The sequence below is a fragment of the Portunus trituberculatus genome, chromosome 27 (genome assembly GCF_017591435.1).
Source record: "Portunus trituberculatus isolate SZX2019 chromosome 27, ASM1759143v1, whole genome shotgun sequence".
NCBI classification, from domain to species: Eukaryota; Metazoa; Arthropoda; class Malacostraca; order Decapoda; family Portunidae; genus Portunus; species Portunus trituberculatus.
In genome coordinates, this window is record NC_059281.1 from 15,512,402 (window position 1) to 15,529,901 (window position 17,500).

At 43.0% G+C, this 17,500-nt stretch overlaps 1 protein-coding gene and 1 long non-coding RNA gene across 9 annotated transcripts in view; both read left to right on the plus strand.

The window, feature by feature from the left end:
- The window catches only part of LOC123509778 (GRB10-interacting GYF protein 2-like), a 15,864-nt gene extending 4,337 nt beyond the window's left edge, over positions 1 to 11,527 (plus strand). For 4 of the 8 annotated variants that reach the window (XM_045264313.1, XM_045264311.1, XM_045264312.1 and 1 more), the window contains exons 2-20: positions 2,775 to 2,926; positions 3,255 to 3,404; positions 3,760 to 3,974; positions 4,289 to 4,521; positions 4,779 to 4,950; positions 5,179 to 5,554; positions 6,279 to 6,719; positions 6,885 to 7,064; positions 7,550 to 7,659; positions 7,802 to 8,087; positions 8,176 to 8,541; positions 8,926 to 9,035; positions 9,161 to 9,356; positions 9,488 to 9,810; positions 10,094 to 10,190; positions 10,363 to 10,542; positions 10,651 to 10,836; positions 10,965 to 11,120; positions 11,318 to 11,527. In XM_045264313.1, coding sequence (XP_045120248.1) covers positions 2,822 to 2,926; positions 3,255 to 3,404; positions 3,760 to 3,974; positions 4,289 to 4,521; positions 4,779 to 4,950; positions 5,179 to 5,554; positions 6,279 to 6,719; positions 6,885 to 7,064; positions 7,550 to 7,659; positions 7,802 to 8,087; positions 8,176 to 8,541; positions 8,926 to 9,035; positions 9,161 to 9,356; positions 9,488 to 9,810; positions 10,094 to 10,190; positions 10,363 to 10,542; positions 10,651 to 10,836; positions 10,965 to 11,120; positions 11,318 to 11,512 — 4,077 coding nt within the window. In that variant the 5' untranslated portion in view covers positions 2,775 to 2,821 and the 3' untranslated portion in view covers positions 11,513 to 11,527. Of the gene's footprint in view, positions 1 to 407; positions 454 to 2,774; positions 2,927 to 3,254; positions 3,405 to 3,759; positions 3,975 to 4,288; positions 4,522 to 4,778; positions 4,951 to 5,178; positions 5,555 to 6,278; positions 6,720 to 6,884; positions 7,065 to 7,549; positions 7,660 to 7,801; positions 8,088 to 8,175; positions 8,542 to 8,925; positions 9,036 to 9,160; positions 9,357 to 9,487; positions 9,811 to 9,909; positions 10,191 to 10,362; positions 10,543 to 10,650; positions 10,837 to 10,964; positions 11,121 to 11,317 lie in introns of those variants that run through there. The other 4 variants (XM_045264310.1, XM_045264314.1, XM_045264315.1 and 1 more) reach the window with 4 other exon arrangements.
- Positions 11,528 to 12,580: 1,053 nt separating this feature from the next.
- LOC123509783 lies at positions 12,581 to 16,258 on the plus strand. The gene is made up of 2 exons (XR_006676281.1): positions 12,581 to 12,926; positions 13,057 to 16,258. It is a non-coding gene; the product is annotated as an uncharacterized LOC123509783 (long non-coding RNA).
- Positions 16,259 to 17,500: the final 1,242 nt, after the last annotated feature.

The window sequence follows — 17,500 nt, forward strand, 5'->3', positions numbered from 1 at the left end:
TGTGTATTCTGAGTGGGGCAAATATTTATGTATGTGTGTATGTATGTATGTATTATTATTGTTATTATTATTATTATTATTATTATTATTATTATTATTATTATTATTTGTAGTTTGTTATGATGTGATTTGCTTGTTTTTGGTTCTCCGTTCATTTCCTTTTTAGTTTATTCATTGTCTCACTTGTGACTGAGTTTTTGGGAATGGGAGAGTAGGGAAAGATGGCAGGATTGGATTATAAATCGCTTGAGAGTATGTTTGTTAGATCTTTGCTTTAACTAATATAAAATGAAGTGAGGTTAGACGTTCATGTAGGTGCTGTGATGTGAATGCTGGTTGCCATAACTGTGCATGTCTTTATTTGTCAGTGATTGCCATTGTTGAATATTTATTTATTTGTCTTACAGCAGTGTCCTACATTAGTGTAGCATACTGTCAGCAGAGCAATAAGTGGTAGGTATCCTTCTGTCATACATAACCAGAGTATGCAAGACTAGCATGTTTTATTGTTATTGTTATTATTAATTTGTTTTATTTTATTTTATTTAATTAGTTTGTTTATTTTTTATGCACATCTCATGAATAGCCTTGATAACACAGTCAGGTGTTTATGAAGATCACACATTCATATGCATCATGCCTCATCCACTTACACTGTGTGCATCATGCCCATCCACTCACACTGTGTACCTCATGCCCCATCCACCCACACTGTGTGCCTCATGCCCCATCCACTCACACTGTGTGCCTCATGCCCTATCCACCCACACTGTGTGCCTCATGCCCCATTCACTCACACTGTGTGCCTCATGCCCTATCCACTCACACTGTGTGCATCATGCCCTATCCACCCACACTGTGTGCCTCATGCCCCATTCACTCACACTGTGTGCCTCATGCCCCATTCACTCACACTGTGTGCCTCATGCCCCATTCACTCACACTGTGTGCCTCATGCCCTATCCACTCACACTGTATGCATCATGCCCCATCCACCCACACTTGAGTGCATCATGCCTCATCCAATCACACTGTGTGCATCATGCCCCATCCACTCACACTGTGCATCATGCCCCATCCACTCACACTGTGTGCATCATGCCCCATCCACTCTCACTGTGTGCATCATGCCCCATCCATTTACACTGTGTGCTTCATGCCCCATCTATCCACACTGTGTGCCTCATGCCCCATCCATCCACACTGTGTGCATCATGCCCCATCCATTCACACTGTGCTTCATGCCCCATCTATCCACATTGTGTGCCTCATGCCCCATCCACTCACACTGTGTGCATCATGCCCATCCACTCACACTGTGTACCTCATGCCCCATCCACCCACTGTATACCTCATGCCCCACCCACCCTCACTGTGTGCCTCATGCCCCATCCACTCACACTGTGTGCCTCATGCCCCATCCACCCACACAGAGTCTCATGCCAATACAGTACTTGTGCCAGGCATGTCACTAAATTGCTGAGACTGATATGCAAGACTGGCTGATATGCATTGCGTATGACACAAACTCATGACTATTTTGAGACTTGCACACCTGCTATGTGATAAAAGAGTGATTAGGCTTGCATGATCAGCCTAATCATGTTCATGCTAACTCTCTTGATCCTGTTTGGGGATTGGCATCTCTGTTGACCTTTTTGTTTGATAGTTTTTGTTGCCCTTGGCCAATTTCTGAACTGTGCTAGTATTAGGTGTGTCTTTCAAGATGATATTGGTCATCTTTGTAGCATGGAAGGCTAGTGAAGGTCAGGACTGCATGCTGTACTGGGAGATGAAGTGTGAAGTGTGAAAAAGTTATCCAAGTGCCTGGCATCTTGTGCTGCATTGCCTCACTTTCCAAAGTATCCATTGAGATGAAGCTTGACAGGTATAGATGATTTGAAATTCATAGAAACTCCAATGTTTGCATCTTGCTGATACAATGATTCCTATATGTAATGCTTACATGCATCCTCATCATTTATTGGAAATGCTGAAAGAAATGGCAACTATTGTTAAGGTACTATTGTTCATTATGGCTGCTTGATATTTGCTTAGAGTGAGAAATAGGGTTGGAATGAAGGCTGAAGGAATGTTGGAATCCTTACATGTGTGGGTGTTAGGTTTCATGATGCCATGGAAAGGACTTCATGGCATTGCAAAGATTGGTTGTATTAGGTCTGCATAAAGTTGTGGAGGTGTTCTGTAGTTAGGTTGTTGTACCCTTAGACCTCAGGTGTGTTGTGAGTAACAGTGTTACTCTATTTATTCACTGACTTCCTGAAACACTTGTATGGCTTGCTGAGGCCAGTATTACCCTTCATCATGTAACTATTTTGAACTATGGTCTCAACATATAATTGTAACTAATGATTAATTTTATTTTCATGTGAAAGTATCAATAGCTTGGTGGGAATATAATAAGTGTATATAATAAGTGTGTTTCGCTTCATTTCCCATCATGCATGAGTCACAGGTCGTGTGTGTGTGTGTGTGTGTGTGTGTGTGTGTGTGTGTGTGTGTGTGTGTGTGTGTGTGTGTGTGTGTGTGTGTGTGTGTGTGTCAGTCACTTTGTTGTGCTGGTTTATAGTGGGAAGCAGTCCTTTGAGAAAAGCTCCAGCAGGGTAGAAAGGAACATTTTTGCAAGGAAGGAATGAAGGAAGGAAAGTTTTCTTAGAGCATAAGAGTGTAAAGGATGAAGGTTCTTGGTGAAGGAATATGTGGTTTATTTGTAGTAATACTGATTTTATGTAATGTAGTGTTACTCTTTTCAGCTGCACAATAAGCGGTTAACTCTCTCTTGGTGGTTTGAAGTGAAAAGATGTCAGAAACGGCTTTGAAATTTGGCCCAGAGTGGCTACGAGTGCTGTCTCACGGCGGTAGTGTGTCCTCTCCACCACCCAGCCCGGGAGTCAACAAGATGAAGGTCAGTGGCCATGCCTTTGTTTCACCAAACTTCAAAAGGAGAACTGACAGCAAAGGAGTGGGAAATACTTCAAGAATATTTTGCCTTTCTAGCAGGTCACCTTTAGGGTCTTTAACTACATTTGTTGCATGCTGTGGGAGTAATTTGGGAGCTCCACTAGTAAAATTAAGAACATCTAATAAATTTCATTTGGGTCTTCTATATTTAGGCAAAATATTATTGATTTTTTGCAAGCATAGAGCAAACTTTGAAAAAAGGGAAAGTGGATATATTGGTTTTTAGAAGGGTGGCATTTAGTTGATGTGGTAAGACACTGTACTGCTAGCAGAGGGCAGAACATCGCTATGGTCGGGAGGAGATGTTGGCACTCTTCAATAAGCATCAAAGTCCACCAGATGGAATGCAAGCGCTTGGCTCGCTGTATGTCGACAAGGCTCAAGAACCACTGGCTTTCATACCCATGAATGAGGAAGAACAGGTGAGATGCAACAGTGTGGAAATCCCTGTGGATTATTCTTTAACAAAAGTCTGAAGTTACTTTGGCACAAGTAGAGAATAGAATTTTTATATCAGTTTTAGTTTACAAAAATTACAAAAAAAAGTACAAAAATTATGGAGATCTAATAGTTGATATAGAAAATATACAAAAAGTACAGCGTAGAGCTGAGTACAGCTGAATATCTCTGGTACAGTCAGCTGGTATGATCTTCAAAGTGAAAACATTTAAGATTCCATGTGAGAGTTGTTACCTTGTGTAGGAATTATATTTTAATGATTGAATGAACACTTCAATCCTGTGGTGATGTGAGCAATGTTTCCTTTTTGTTTTTCAGCGTATGTGGCAGAGAGGGGTAAACAGTGATGTAGTGCTTCGTCAGGCTGGGCGTGCTCCTGTCAATGGGGTGGGGAGAGGTCGAGGAGGCAGTGTGGATCGGGGTCGAGGACGTGGCAGGGGCACCGGCTCTTACTACACTCGTGGGCTCAGCTATGATGAAGAGGTGGAGCCACGGGGCCATAAAGAAGGAGGACCACCCGGCATTGGCATTAGGTAGGACCAAGAGATTTTATTTGGTCAAATTTCAATACAACCTGCATTTGCTGCATTAGGAGAAAGAATCCTTGAAGAGTAGATCATCATATATGCCTACTGGAAGGCAGTAGTGAAGGCTCATTCAGTAAGGTTATGTGAGTAAAGATATACTTATGTAAGGAATTTGAAAAGAAAAGTACTTTTGTATTTTGTGGTAAGCTCTTCATAGTTTTTTCATTCATTAAAGGAAACTCTAGTTATTTTAAGTTCAATGATAAGAATATTTAGGTAACATTTCTGAGATGACTCAAGAGACTATTGCTTGTTCCCAGAAGTAAACCATATGAGAGGTCGCAGAGCGTGCATGAGCAAAGGCCTTGGAGTGAGCGGGCTCCCGCTGGCACAGTGCCGGGGGTTGGTGTTGTGCCTGAGGACCGCAACGGAGCAGTATCACCACGAAAGGAGCAGGGACGGGCCTCCACAGAGAATTGGAGGTCCCGGGCTGGTGAAAATGATGACAGTGAACGCTGGAGGGGAGTTGGGGGCGGCCGGAGTGAAAAGTGGGGTTAGTTTGAATCTGCAGTGTTGCTTTTGTCTCTTAAAATTTTGTGCTGTATGATGCAGAGTGTTGAGTGGCTTGGTGGTGCAGTGAACAATACTAGTGTCCTGTTGTGTGGGTGTGGGTGTAAGTGGAATGGGTATGCTTGGTTATATGTCATATATATAAGTGCATTTGATTTGTACTTTTCCATTATCTATATCCCATTTTTTCTAGTAATTGTTACTTCATTTTATTTTTTTTTCTCTGCTATCTTGCCCCAGGTCCTCGTGGGTGGCGTGAGCGAGAAAATGGGCTGGAAGGTGACTGGGAGGAGGGGTTAGGGCGGGGCAGTACCCGAGGAATGCCTGCCTCATCGCGGGGCATGCGGCAACCCTGGGATGAGAAAGATGGGCATTTCCGCAAGTCCTGGGATGAAGATAATTTGCCAGAATGGTGAGGAGCGTTATTAAAATGTGAAATGGAGATGTTTTGGAATCTTGGATAGAAAAAGATGTGAATTATATTCTGCTGCAAGACTAGTGCATATATGTGTCATGTATTATAATTGTTAAGGATTATAACTGATTATTACTTAAATCTTGAACGTCACAATGCCTTGTTGATTAAGAGAAGCTAAGGTTGACACCATTAGCTTTCATTACTGACAATGTTTGTCTGCAGGTATATCGTCCGAGCAACTGAAAACTCTGATGAGAAAGGTGGAAGTTTTGATGCTTCTGGTGCCTTCCATGGACCTGGGTGGTCTGATGAGGAGGAGCCCACAGCTGAGGGGCGTGGCTGTGGCCCTGGCAGACCTCGACAGAAGTCCTCCAGCCCTGACAAAGGCACTCTATCTGACAACTCAGCAACTGATAAAGCAGAGGCTGGCAAGGGTCAGGATGATTCTGAGTCGGTGGAGGAAAAGGCACAGAAAAAAGCAATGGAGGAGGAGCCTCAGCCCAGACACTCCCCAATGAACAATGGGATGGACCCCACTCAAGTTCTTCACCCGCCTATTGATTCCATACCCTCTGAGGTGCATTTCTTTAACATATATGTAGGTTATTTTTCCATCACACAACCCCCGTTTTGTTTAAATGCAACATTAATTTTGCTGCTTTGCATATTCATGAAATATTTTTCCTGAAATCTTGCTTCTGCCCAGTTTCTTGTGCAAAGAAACCAATGCTGATTATATTCATGTACTAATCTCTAACTAATTCTTAAGTATGACTGAACTTGTGAAATAATTTAGATTTTTGAAACGTGAATGTGATTGTATATATATGGGGTCCCATTGTTGGCTGTTCCCTTTTTAAAGGGAATGTTGGGCTAGTGTATGGATTAGTTTTAAAAGTGGAGGTGTAGTTTTGTCTAGATGTCTAATTAAGTGCAAATTTTTGGCTGAATTTCTTAGAATGACATTTCTGAGAAGCCAGCCTAGTGTGGTGTGAACATGGGTAGCGTCGGAAGGGAATTCTCAAATTGGGTTTGTGATCGTGATTGAAGCATGAGGAAATGTAGACTTCCTTATCTGTGATTGACACTCACCAGAGATTAATAATGGTGATTGGTGATTAGATTTAGTCATAATGAATGTGGAGTCTTGAAAGAGGGAAAGGGATTATACTGTGGATTTTTGAGCAATACTAAATTTTGAACATGAAAACTCACTGGTATAGTGTGGAAGTGTATGAATTTGATGTGATTTGGAGATATGACAATGAGGCAATAGTTGCGATTGCAATGGCTGTATTTCTGATGCTTCTCTCTATTTACAGGGATCAACCACAGAAGAATCACAAGGCAGGGAAGAGAACAGGGGAAGTCCAAATGAGATGGAGCCAGGCACTGTGATTCCAGAAACCATGATGAACGGTGTCGTCTCAGAGGAAGAGAGCAGTGGAAGGGAGGCCCCGGCGCCCCCTCCGTTCCAGGCGGGAGTGGGGCCAGTCCCAGTGCAGGCACAGAACTCTGAGGGTCCAGAACCTGTGCCTGGGTTGGGACGGGAGCACCAGGGGGAGGAGGAGAAGCTGGAGCACATGCAGAGTGTTGCGGATGACTTGGTGGCAAAGCTAGTTGAAGAAGATGATCCCCGACCCCGGTCCAATCCTCCCAACCCCGGTGTGACGCCCCCAGGACAGATGGGACCCATGCCAGAGCCAGCGCCGCTCCCCACTCACACTGCCACAGAGGACAAGTGGTACTACACCGACCCTCAGGTAAACGGAGGACGGCAGCCTTATGGATGCTGCTTAAGGCTTTTTCGTGATCTGCTGAGCTTATTATGAGAAACATCAATGAAAAAAAGTCCTAAACATAATGTTGTAGAAGCCATAAGTAGCATTTTGTATATGAAAAGTATTAATGCATTATTACTATTTCAGGGTGAGATTCAGGGTCCCTTCTCCTCCAATGACATGGCTGAGTGGTATAAGGCCGGCTACTTCACCCCAAGCCTGTTGCTTAAGCGCGATTGTGATGACCAGTTTGCTCAACTGGGGGACCTTACTAGGGTGTTTGGTAGGGTGCCCTTCATTCCAGGACCCCCAGTTCCTCCCCTTAAGGTAAATGACAGGTTTCCTTCACTTTTTTTTTTTTTTTTTTTTTTAGAGAACTACTGCATAATCTTTCTAGCTGCTACAATGCACAATTTCAATGTGATCAATTTTTTTTAACAACTTTGAAAAGAATTCACTGCGCATGTGCAGTTCGTTATAGATTAATGAAAAGTTCAATGAGTATTATGTTTTCAATGACAAAGATGAAACAATGGAAAAAAGACTACGGTTAAAAGGAGCCGCTTTGCAAGTGGAGGCAGACGCTGCCCTTAAGAGCTTCATAATTAACCATTGACAACATTGATAATTTTGCAGGAACCATTTTATTAACAAACGGTTTGATATTCTTAGTACTTTAATGATTCTTAGACACACTGGTCAGGTATTTTTTAAGTAGATTTTAAATTTCTATAAAGTTATGTTTATCATCTCAAAGTATATGAGTTGCAACTTTAGTTTGTTGTTACAAAAAAATTCTTATTTGTGATCAGCTACCAGAACTGCTGGCAGCACAGAAGCAGCAGGCTGAAAGAGAGCGCTTGGAGTTGCTGCAGACTTACATGTTGCAGAAGCAGGTTTACCAACAGCAGATTGCTGCCAGGTGGGTCTTTGTGTGTCTTCATTCTTGGATATTGGCTGCTGTGTTGTATGGATGATGAATTCAATAGTGTCAGATACAATTTTGTCTGTGGATGAGGTGTGCATGAATAAAGGCTGATGAGATACTCTGTCCACTTCCCCAGACAACAAGTGTTACAGAAGCTGCAAAGTCTTGAGGAGTGGAGCACATTGAACCCAATCCAGCAACAGCAGTTGTTCATGCAGCACATGATGACCATGTTCCCTGGCCACCCTCCCATTCCCCCCACAGTGCCTCCATCCACTGCCATACCTCAGACCACCCAGGTGTCCGCCCCCATCCCTGATCCAAGGATTGTTGCTGGACCAGATCCTAGAATCCTGCCGGGCCCTGCTGGACCACCATCCTCTAAACCTCAGGATCCCATACAAGCTCTTGTTGCACAAATGGTAAGAGAAACATTTACTGGTGTGTGATGCATCACTACTTGTGTTTCACCAGTACATAGATTTCCATATTTTTGTTTACTTCTTGCAGCAAACCAACTCCATTGCGAGTAGCACAGCCATGACCAGCTCCTGTGAGGGGCTGCTTACCTCCCAGCTTACAGCAACATCCATGGCAGCTGAAAACCCTCTGCAGAAATTATTGATGCAGCTGCAAAGGGGACAGCAACCTGGAATGGGACCAATGGGAGGAGGCCCAGTAGGAGGAGGAGCCCTGGGAGTGGGTATGACAGGAGCAGCAGGGGGAGTAGGGGGAGTGGCAGCTCCCCCGGTAGCCACACCTCCCACCACTGTGCCAACAATAGAGAAGCCGCCTGAGCAGCAGTTTGATGCGATCCAGTCCCTCATGCAGCAGCTCACCAGCATGCAGACTCCAGCACAGGACCAGATGCAGCAGGTAGTGCCACTGTAGCTTGTGGCTTCTTAGTCTCTCTCTCTCTCTCTCTCTCTCTCTCTCTCTCTCTCTCTCTCTCTCTCTCTCTCTCTCTCTCTCTCTCTCTCTCTCTCTCTCTCTCTCTCTCTCTCTCTCTACTCCCTGAGAGGCAGTGACAGACTTCTGGCTACCAGCAAAGGATGGATGATGAAATTGTCTGGTGTGTGTTTCAAGGGCATAATTTGAACTTAGCACATGGAGCTGCATGTTATTGTTTATTTGCATTGTGTTGCTAACTGTAACAGGTGATCAAGTAAGTTTGTGTCACTTCTAAAGAGTTGGAAGGGTCACAAATAAAATATGTTGTCATAATATTAGCATTTTTAATGGAGACACAAAACTTTGCAGGAGGAGCAGCGCAGACGTGATGAAGACCAGAAGAGAATAGAGGAGGAGAGGAAGCTGTTAGAAGACCAAAAGAGAGCTGAAGAGGAGAGAATCAAAATAGAAGAGCTCAGGTAAGTCATTTTTGTAAATGGACTTGAGTAGCTGTAGATGAGAAAGTGTACAAAAATGTATGGAAATATTCTTGTGACATCTATAATGTATTCATGTAGTGAAAGCATTGTTATCCTCTATTCAGGCTGAAGGAGGAACTGAAGAGGCAGGAGGAGCAGAGAAGAAACCTGGAAGCAATGCGACGCCAGCAAGAGGAGGAGGCTCAGAGGCTGGAGGAGGAGAGGAGGAAGATGATGGAGGAGCAGATAAGAAGGCAGGAGGAAATGAGAAGAATTGAAGAGGAGAAGGTTAGAAAAGAAGAAGAACAGAAGAAGTTGAAGGTAAGTCTATAAGTAGTGATTTATTAGAGGGAGTAAGGTTCAGTGTGTTTTAGTAGATTGATTTGTAAAAATCTGAGTTTTGGGGAAAGTGGACAGAGTATCTCATCAGCCTTTATTCATTGTTCTTTTAGGATCAACAGATGAATGAAGCCAAGCGGAGACAAGAGGAGCAGCTGCGCCGTCAAGAGGAACACAGGCGACAACAGCAACAACAGCAGCAGCAGCAACAACAGCAGCAACAGCAGCAGCAGCAGCAACAGCAGCAGCAGCAGCAGCAGCAGCAGCAACAGCAGCAGCAACAACAGCAACAGCAACTACTTCAGCAGCAACAGCTGCTTCAACAGAAGCAGCAGGAGGAAGCAGCCAAGAGGAAAGAGGAAGCTAGAAGACAAGAGGAACTCCGTAGGCAGCAGCAGGAGGAGGAGAGAAAGAGACAGGAAGAAGAGAGGAGAAGGTAAAAGTCATAGTAGTAAAATAATTCCTTGCAAGTGATTAATTTGAGGTGTGCAGTACATATTTTATGACTTTAAAATGCATTACTTTTGTGCTCAAGAGCAACAGAAGCTGCCATCACAAAGGCTGAATCAAGACCTCCAACTTTAGTCACAGTAGTGCTAACCTCTCCAAAGTCCTGCTTTGAAGTTTTTTAATATCCTCTCTACCTTTTGGGATGCTGTCAGTCAACACAACACTATAGTGATCCTACAATTGCTTAATATGGTCATTGCTTGTGGCAGGCGAGAAGAGGAGGAGGAGGAAGCAAGACAGCAAGCACAGATCCAGGAGGAAATGAGGAGGATTGCCCTTGAGGAGGAAAGGAGACACATGCAGCAGGTCAGTGAAGAAAGAGTTGAGCTGGACTGTACAAGAACATTTACTTAAGGAAAGACTAAAAGAAGTCACCAATCCATTAGATGTATTTATTGATGTAGGTATACACTTTAGTAGTGTTCCAGACATCTTTGTGCACTGTTTGATTGAATGCTTTTCCTCTCCCACGTCTCAGGTGGAGGAGGAGGAGCGGCAGAGACAGGCTGAGGAGGAAGACAGGAGACACCAACACCTCATGCATCTAAAGAATATTCTACCTGCCTGGAATACTCAGAACCCAGCTCCAGCCCCTGAAGCAGCCCCAGCACCCTCCCTAGCTGACATTCAGCGTGCCCAGGAGGAGAAAGAGAGGAGGGTGAGCGTCTCTACTGTACTGGCAAACACATGCATAATACAGCTACTCATGCTTGTTACTCAGCATTAGGTAGTTTAGAATTGTTGTAAGTAGTGCTATTTTCCTCAGGAACGGGAGGTGGAGCTCCAGATGCAGCAGCAGCGGCAGAGGGATGCCCAGAGACAGGCAGCAGAAGAGGCACGTCAGAAGAACTCTGGTCTGAAGTGGGCTGCCAAGGCTCAAGCCAATCCTGCTCCTGCTCCTGTCAAGTCTCTCCTGGAGATTCAAGCAGAGGAAGAAAAGGAGCTTAAGAAAGTAAGCACTTGTAATGAGGACCATTTTCAGCTGACAAATTATATACTAATTTTTGTTGACCAACAAAATAATTATCAGTGACCAATTTTAAGTTACACACATTATGTATAAATGAATTTGTGGCACAGCGCCAAGAGAAGGAGGCAGCTGAGCGAGCTGCAGCAGTGAGCCACATGAGTTTGGGGGCGGCAGGCGTGTGGGGCTCTGCCATGTCCAACCTTTCCTGGGCCAGCCGTGCCTCCACTGTGGGGACGACTGCGGCCAGCCACCAGTCTAGTCAACAGGTGTGTGCTGGGTGGGGTGGTAACAACTGCTCTTGATCACTTGTTAGTACAGGTACTCTCTGATGTAGAATTTGGTTATATTCTTGAAAATGCAATCATAAATTGAGCAATCATTTATTGAACTCAAAATTGAATGCAAAAATTAGGAATGACCTTCATATGTGTCCCCTAAAACCTGTAAAAATCTATCGTGACAGTGGGGTGGAAATAATGGTGGTCAATCAGCCGGTGGTGGTCTGTGGAACAACACAAACCAGCCTGCTGCAGTCACCACTTCCAACCCTGGCCAATCCGTCTGGAACAATGACCACTCCTCCATCTGGAACCATGCTGACAACTCATCATCCACTGGTGAGATGCTGACCCTTCTCATGTCTGCATTTCAGTTCTAGGATTGGCAACTTTGTTACATGTTTCCTTGATAACTTTATGGTGAGAGTAGGTATTTTAAGTTTGTCATGGATGATTGTACCGTCACGTGTGGAGAGGTGGGGATCGTTCTGGGAATCATGATTTTTCCACACTAAACGTTTGAATCTGTCCCCCTCACTATTGGTCCTGGGGCAAGTGGAGGTATCTGGCATCTTTTCTTGCTCGCCTCCTCGAGCCTTGAGACATACATTCCCTCACAACAGGTCATCTTTTCCCATTTCGAGGCGACATCTGGCAATCCCTGTGACGCGGAGGGAGGAAACGGTACTCAGAGTGATGTTATGTCAGTGTTACTCGGTAATGACATTGAGGAGTGATGAAAATGAAGACAGTGATTTTTTTTATTGAGACAGAAGAGAGTGAAGTCTCCAGTAGTGATTCTGATAGTGATCTGGGAGACAGAGACCAAACTCCTCATGTAGCCTGTTCCCCTCGAGCAATGCACTGGTCTGTGTCACCCCTGGTTGCCTCTACAGGATTGTGCTTGTCAGCCAAGTCACGTGAATCCCATTGCTAATAAGAGTTACCAGATTCCAATTATTATACAAATCCACAATACTTGTAATATGTGGTTTCTTTTTCTTTTCCTGTTTTGCACATCATTTCATATATCTGAGTTCGCATTTTCATGACATGAAAGTGCAAAAGTTCCTACTTTTACATCAAATTCAAATGCCTGAAAAGAGAGAGAGAGAGAGAGAGAGAGAGAGAGAGAGAGAGAGAGAGAGAGAGAGAGAGAGAGAGAGAGAGAGAGAGAGAGAGAGAGAGAGAGAGAGAGAGAGAGAGCACGCATGCTGTGTTATCGGAGCTTGGGGGGTACTGCCATGGGTTCAGGGAGAATTTTTTGATATGCAATAACTTTGCTCTCAGAGGTCACAACATGTTGAAAACTATATTGTTGTACTCAGAATAACACAGAGAAATATGCTTTTATAAGGAAAAAAATCTTTTAACATTTTTGACAGGTGTGATTTTTCCCCGCTGTAACAGATGGAAAGTAAATCAACTCCCCGTACTTCAAGGGTTAAATCAAAATGCCTTCCTTCACGAGTTTGGGCTAAAGGATATTAGTTGATTACTATTTGATTGGCTTAATGGTGAATTTTAAGGAAAGTCATCAGGATAATTAGTTGCCTCTTCCTCCTGTTGTCCAATGTATGTCAGCATTCTTGAGCTTGTATCGTGATGTTGGCTGATGTAACACCTCCCCCTCATAGGCCCGCAGCAGGAAGGCAAACAAGAAGAAGATGCAGAAGGTGGACAGCAGCATACTTGGCTTCAATGTCACCTCCAATGAGCGCATCAATGTTGGAGAGCGCGAGTATGCTGAATGAAGCAGACCAGGCAGCACAGGTCCCCTATCAGGAAAACATGGTAAGCAAATGTGAAGAAATTTGCATTATTGTTATTGTTGCATGTGAAGCATTGCATTGGAGAAGTACATAATGAACCATAACATTGTTGGTGTTGTATAAGGCCTCTTATTTCGGTTTCCTTTGTTCAGCGCTTCACTGGGAATAGAACTAGATGGAGAGACGGAAAGTTACCCCATGAGAGCAAGTGGAATTGGACCAAGTAGTGGCAACGTGGGTACAAAATGAACCAGAATAAACTCATTAACGTCCACTCTGAAAAAAAAGTATTTCTTATGCAATTGTGTGGATATCATATTGGGGAGGGAATGGAGGATGGGAAGCCAATGCTCAGATTATCTACTAGGCACATTTAGCTTGCCTCAAGTGTTTACTGTGAGCAGGTGGAGGGAGGATGGCTTGTGTGTAGTAGCATTTGTGGCTGGTCCAGTGTTGCTCCCTGCCTTGTCTCGTCTTGAGCATATTTTCCAGGAAAGTATGATGATTTAGTTATTAAAAGTCAAAGTTGTCTGTGATAGTGGCCTGCTTACAGATTTAGGCAAGTTCTTGAAACTGGAACATTACTACTTGAAATTTACTACAGCTTTATATATCTTGGAGAGGAATAATGTGCATACCTATATTCCATGTTCTGCTGTAGGATGGAAGGAAAGAATGGCATAAATTTGTATTAAATCCACCAGTTTAAGTTTTCTATCACCCTGTTGTTCAGATAGCAGCTTTTCCTTGAAATGAAGAATTTTTTTTTTATGAGCAATTACAAAGAAACACTAAACTCAAAAAGGATGTGAAACCAGCTGGAATCTATGACACTTACAAAAAACATCACTTCATGTCTGGTGGTCTTGTATCTCAGTAAAGTGAGACTAGCTGTTACCTAACCATCACAAAGTCCAGGCTAGTGACATCTTGCTTCCAGCCTGAAAAGTCTGCTCTGCCATCCATGTTTTGAGGTTACCTGTAGGAAGATCAAAATTCAAATGAGAATACATACATTTATCTAGTTTGTTGTTCATTGTGGTCTTTAGTTACATAACCTTCACTTATTACCTCTGTTTCATTCTGAATTTGCTTTTAAGTTATCTTTTCATCTGCTGACAATCTTATAGGCTGGGGACACACGAGTGACTTTGTGGCGGGGATGTAGCTCTCCATGACTTTCCATTGTTTAGAAGCTGTCCCATGCCCAGGAGCGTCAGTGGCCAGTGACTGTGGCGAGCTGTCGCTCATCCCCACCACAGTGTGACGTGACTGTTCGAGGACCTGGGCAAACAAGTGACTGTGGCTGAGCTATGGGAAGCCAGTCACATACCAAACGTGGTGCCACGACGTAGTGCCACAGTTGCTAAACCCCGCCACAAAGTTGCTTGTGTGTTCCCGACCAAACTTTGACTATTTATAGATTCTCAGCAGATCAGAAGACTTGAGAGACAACACTGGTGGAAGGGAGTGTGATGTTACGTGACTACTGTCCACGATTGTGCTGGTGCCCACCTAAAACTGTTCTTGACCCTTTGGCTGCTTATGACACTATCACTCACTTCCATTTGAGTACCCAGATGCAACTGTAATGAGCAAAGATATAACACAGCACTAAAAGGTTAGAACAACTTGAGTACTCCTTTGTCATCAATGGTGTCTTGAAATTATATTCAATTTTTTTATGCTTGTGTTTTGTTGAGCTTTAGGAGAACCCTCAGCAGTTAGAGTTGATTCAGATGTTCTCAATAGCAGAACATGGAAAACATCAATTATGCCGAGATCTTCAAGCACAGAACAGTAGATGCTACCATTTGATGGAGCATTTGTTGGTCTAGTTTTCAAGTGAGCCCTTGCTGGTCGCTGGTTTTAATCTGAGTTATTAGTCTTAAGTAATACACTGGTGCAGCAGATTCACATCGACTAAATCCTTACTCATTGAGATGTATTACTGGTTCAGTATTATCTTAGGTCATGAGAGTCAGTTAGAATGTAATGGTTTAATACTTATGCCTTCCCTAATGATGTAAGCTGACTGCTGACTACCATTCTTTCTCACTTCATTACTTGTACGCTTTACTACACTTCATGTCATTTGTGCAGGAAATGTATATACCATAGTTTCATCTCGTCACTACATATTCTTCCTTACGACAGACATGACAGAGTTGTGTCCTTTCTTTCTGTTCCTGTCATTATGTTGCCAAAATGGCTGCCTGCTTGACTGTTCATGCAGACAGGTACATATGCTATCTTATTTGTTACTGCCATGTATAGTTGCATCATTTAATTACTGCTTTCCTTTTTGCCTAAATATGTGATGGACAATAGTAAGCAGTAAAATGACATCTCAAAACCAATTTCTACCACTCCAGTTAAATTCGTGCATTAGGGATGTATGTAAACCTGTAAAAATTTTGAATCTTTTCATATATTTGTAACTGTTGCTTCTCTCAACAACAAATTTAATAACAAAGTATTCTGTGAGGTAGACTGTATGACAAAATGTACTCCTAGGATAAATAAAACCAACAGTGACGACTGCCAGGGCTTAAGGTGGCTTCGTCATTTTAAAATTGAATGCTTACACTGGAGTTGCTTGGCATAAGGTGTATCATACTCCCAGGGAAACTAGCTATCAGGTTATACCTAAGGTTGTAATACAAGAAGTACTATTTTTGTTAATACATGCATGGAACTTTTTGTCTGACATTCAGACTTAACAATCAGTGGTTGTTACCGATATACTGCCGTGTGTGGCTGGCTACTCTTCTGTGTACTTAATTAAAAATTATTTATTATTTTTTTATTGACGAAAACATAAAGGGAACCAAATATGCTCTCAAACTTAACTGATTTACCTGACTTGAGATATACATGACTTACTGGGAGGAGCATAGAAATATGGCAGCTTCCAAACTTTGAGTTAGGTTTTTAACATGAAAAGCTGCTCTTCATTATAAGTAGATAAAGTTTTGATATGAAGTATACACAATATGAACTGCTTGGTCATTTATTGATATAATGAGCTGCTGTTTATGTTGGCAAGTGCAGAACAGCCTGGAAGAGTAAGATGCTGTATAATGAAAGGGCTGCTACTTTTACATGAGAGAATTGACAACACCATTAATAAAATCAGTATTATATTTTGAAGCTCAGAAGGCATGGAAACTTAAGTGTGCAAGCACCAACACCTCACGTGTGCTGCAGTGCTTGAGTGTGGTCTTCCGGGGTCAGTGCTGTGTGAGGCTGTTGTTATGGGCAAGAGGACTGTGCCTATGTTGTTAATACAGAAATGTTTTTGGTGCTCAAATCCAGAGATTCTGGAATCCTTAATACAAAAGAAAAAAATGACTGGTATTCTTCTAACCTGCTGCATGATGTGATGACTAGTGAAGAGTTACAGATGCCTGCAGATGCCGGCCCTGATAGCAGCTCAAGCCTCCGGGACTTGTGTTGCTATCCTAGCTTGCCAGGAGCACCAGCCTGGAGTCTTAAGTCCCAAAGTCCCTGATGTCCCAGTTGTGGTCCTTGGAAGAATTTCACCAACTAATAAGCTGTCATATAATTACAGTATACATAATATACAGTAATGTGGATAATCAAAAGTAGAACAAGTACATATAATGAATATATATGCATAAATGCAGGGTAACACAAAAATATGTATGTATATGACATTGTGTGTGTGTGTGTGTATATGTATGTGTATGTGTGTGTGTGCATGTGTGCTGTGTGTGTGTGTGTGTGTGTGTGTGCTCAGTGTGTGGCATATATGTGTGCTCAGCCATGGCCATGTGTGGTGTGTGTGATGTGTAGTGTGTGTGTGTGTGTGTGTGTGTGTGTGTGTGTGTGTAGCATGTACACATGTGTGTGTGTGTGTGTGTGTGTATATGTGTGTGTGTGTGTGTGTGTGTTTGTGTGTGTGTGTGTGTGTGTGTGTGTGTGTGTGTGTGTGTGTGTGTGTGTGTGTGTGTGTGTGTGCTATGTGTGTGTGTGTGTGTGTGTGTGGCGCGTATATATGTGTGTGTGTGTGTAAGATAAGTGTGTGTATGTGTATATATATGTGTACACGTTATATATGCGTATATGTGTGTGTGCGTACATATGTATGTGTGTGCGATATATGTGTGTGTGCATACAGTGTGTGTGTGTGTGTGTGTGTGTGTGTGTGTATACGTATATATATATATGTGCGGTATATACATGCGTACATATGTATGTGTATGTGTGCACACATATGTATACACATACACACATACATAATGTTGTATGTGTACAGCATGATATGACATGTGTGTGACATGTGTACATATATGTACATATGTGTGTGTGTGTGTGTGTGTGTGTGTGTGTGTGTGTGTGTGTGCTGTGTGTGTGTGTGTGTGTGTGTGTGTGTGTGTGGCATAGCACCATGTGTACAAGTGTGTGTGTGCATGTGGCCATATGTATGTGCATGCAGTATGTGGCCACGTATGTGTATGTGCGCCTGTGTGTGTGTGTGTGTGTGTGTGTGTGTGTGTGTGTGTGTGTGCATGTGTGCTGTGTGTGTGTGTGTGTACATGTGTATATATATGTATATGTATATATGTGTGT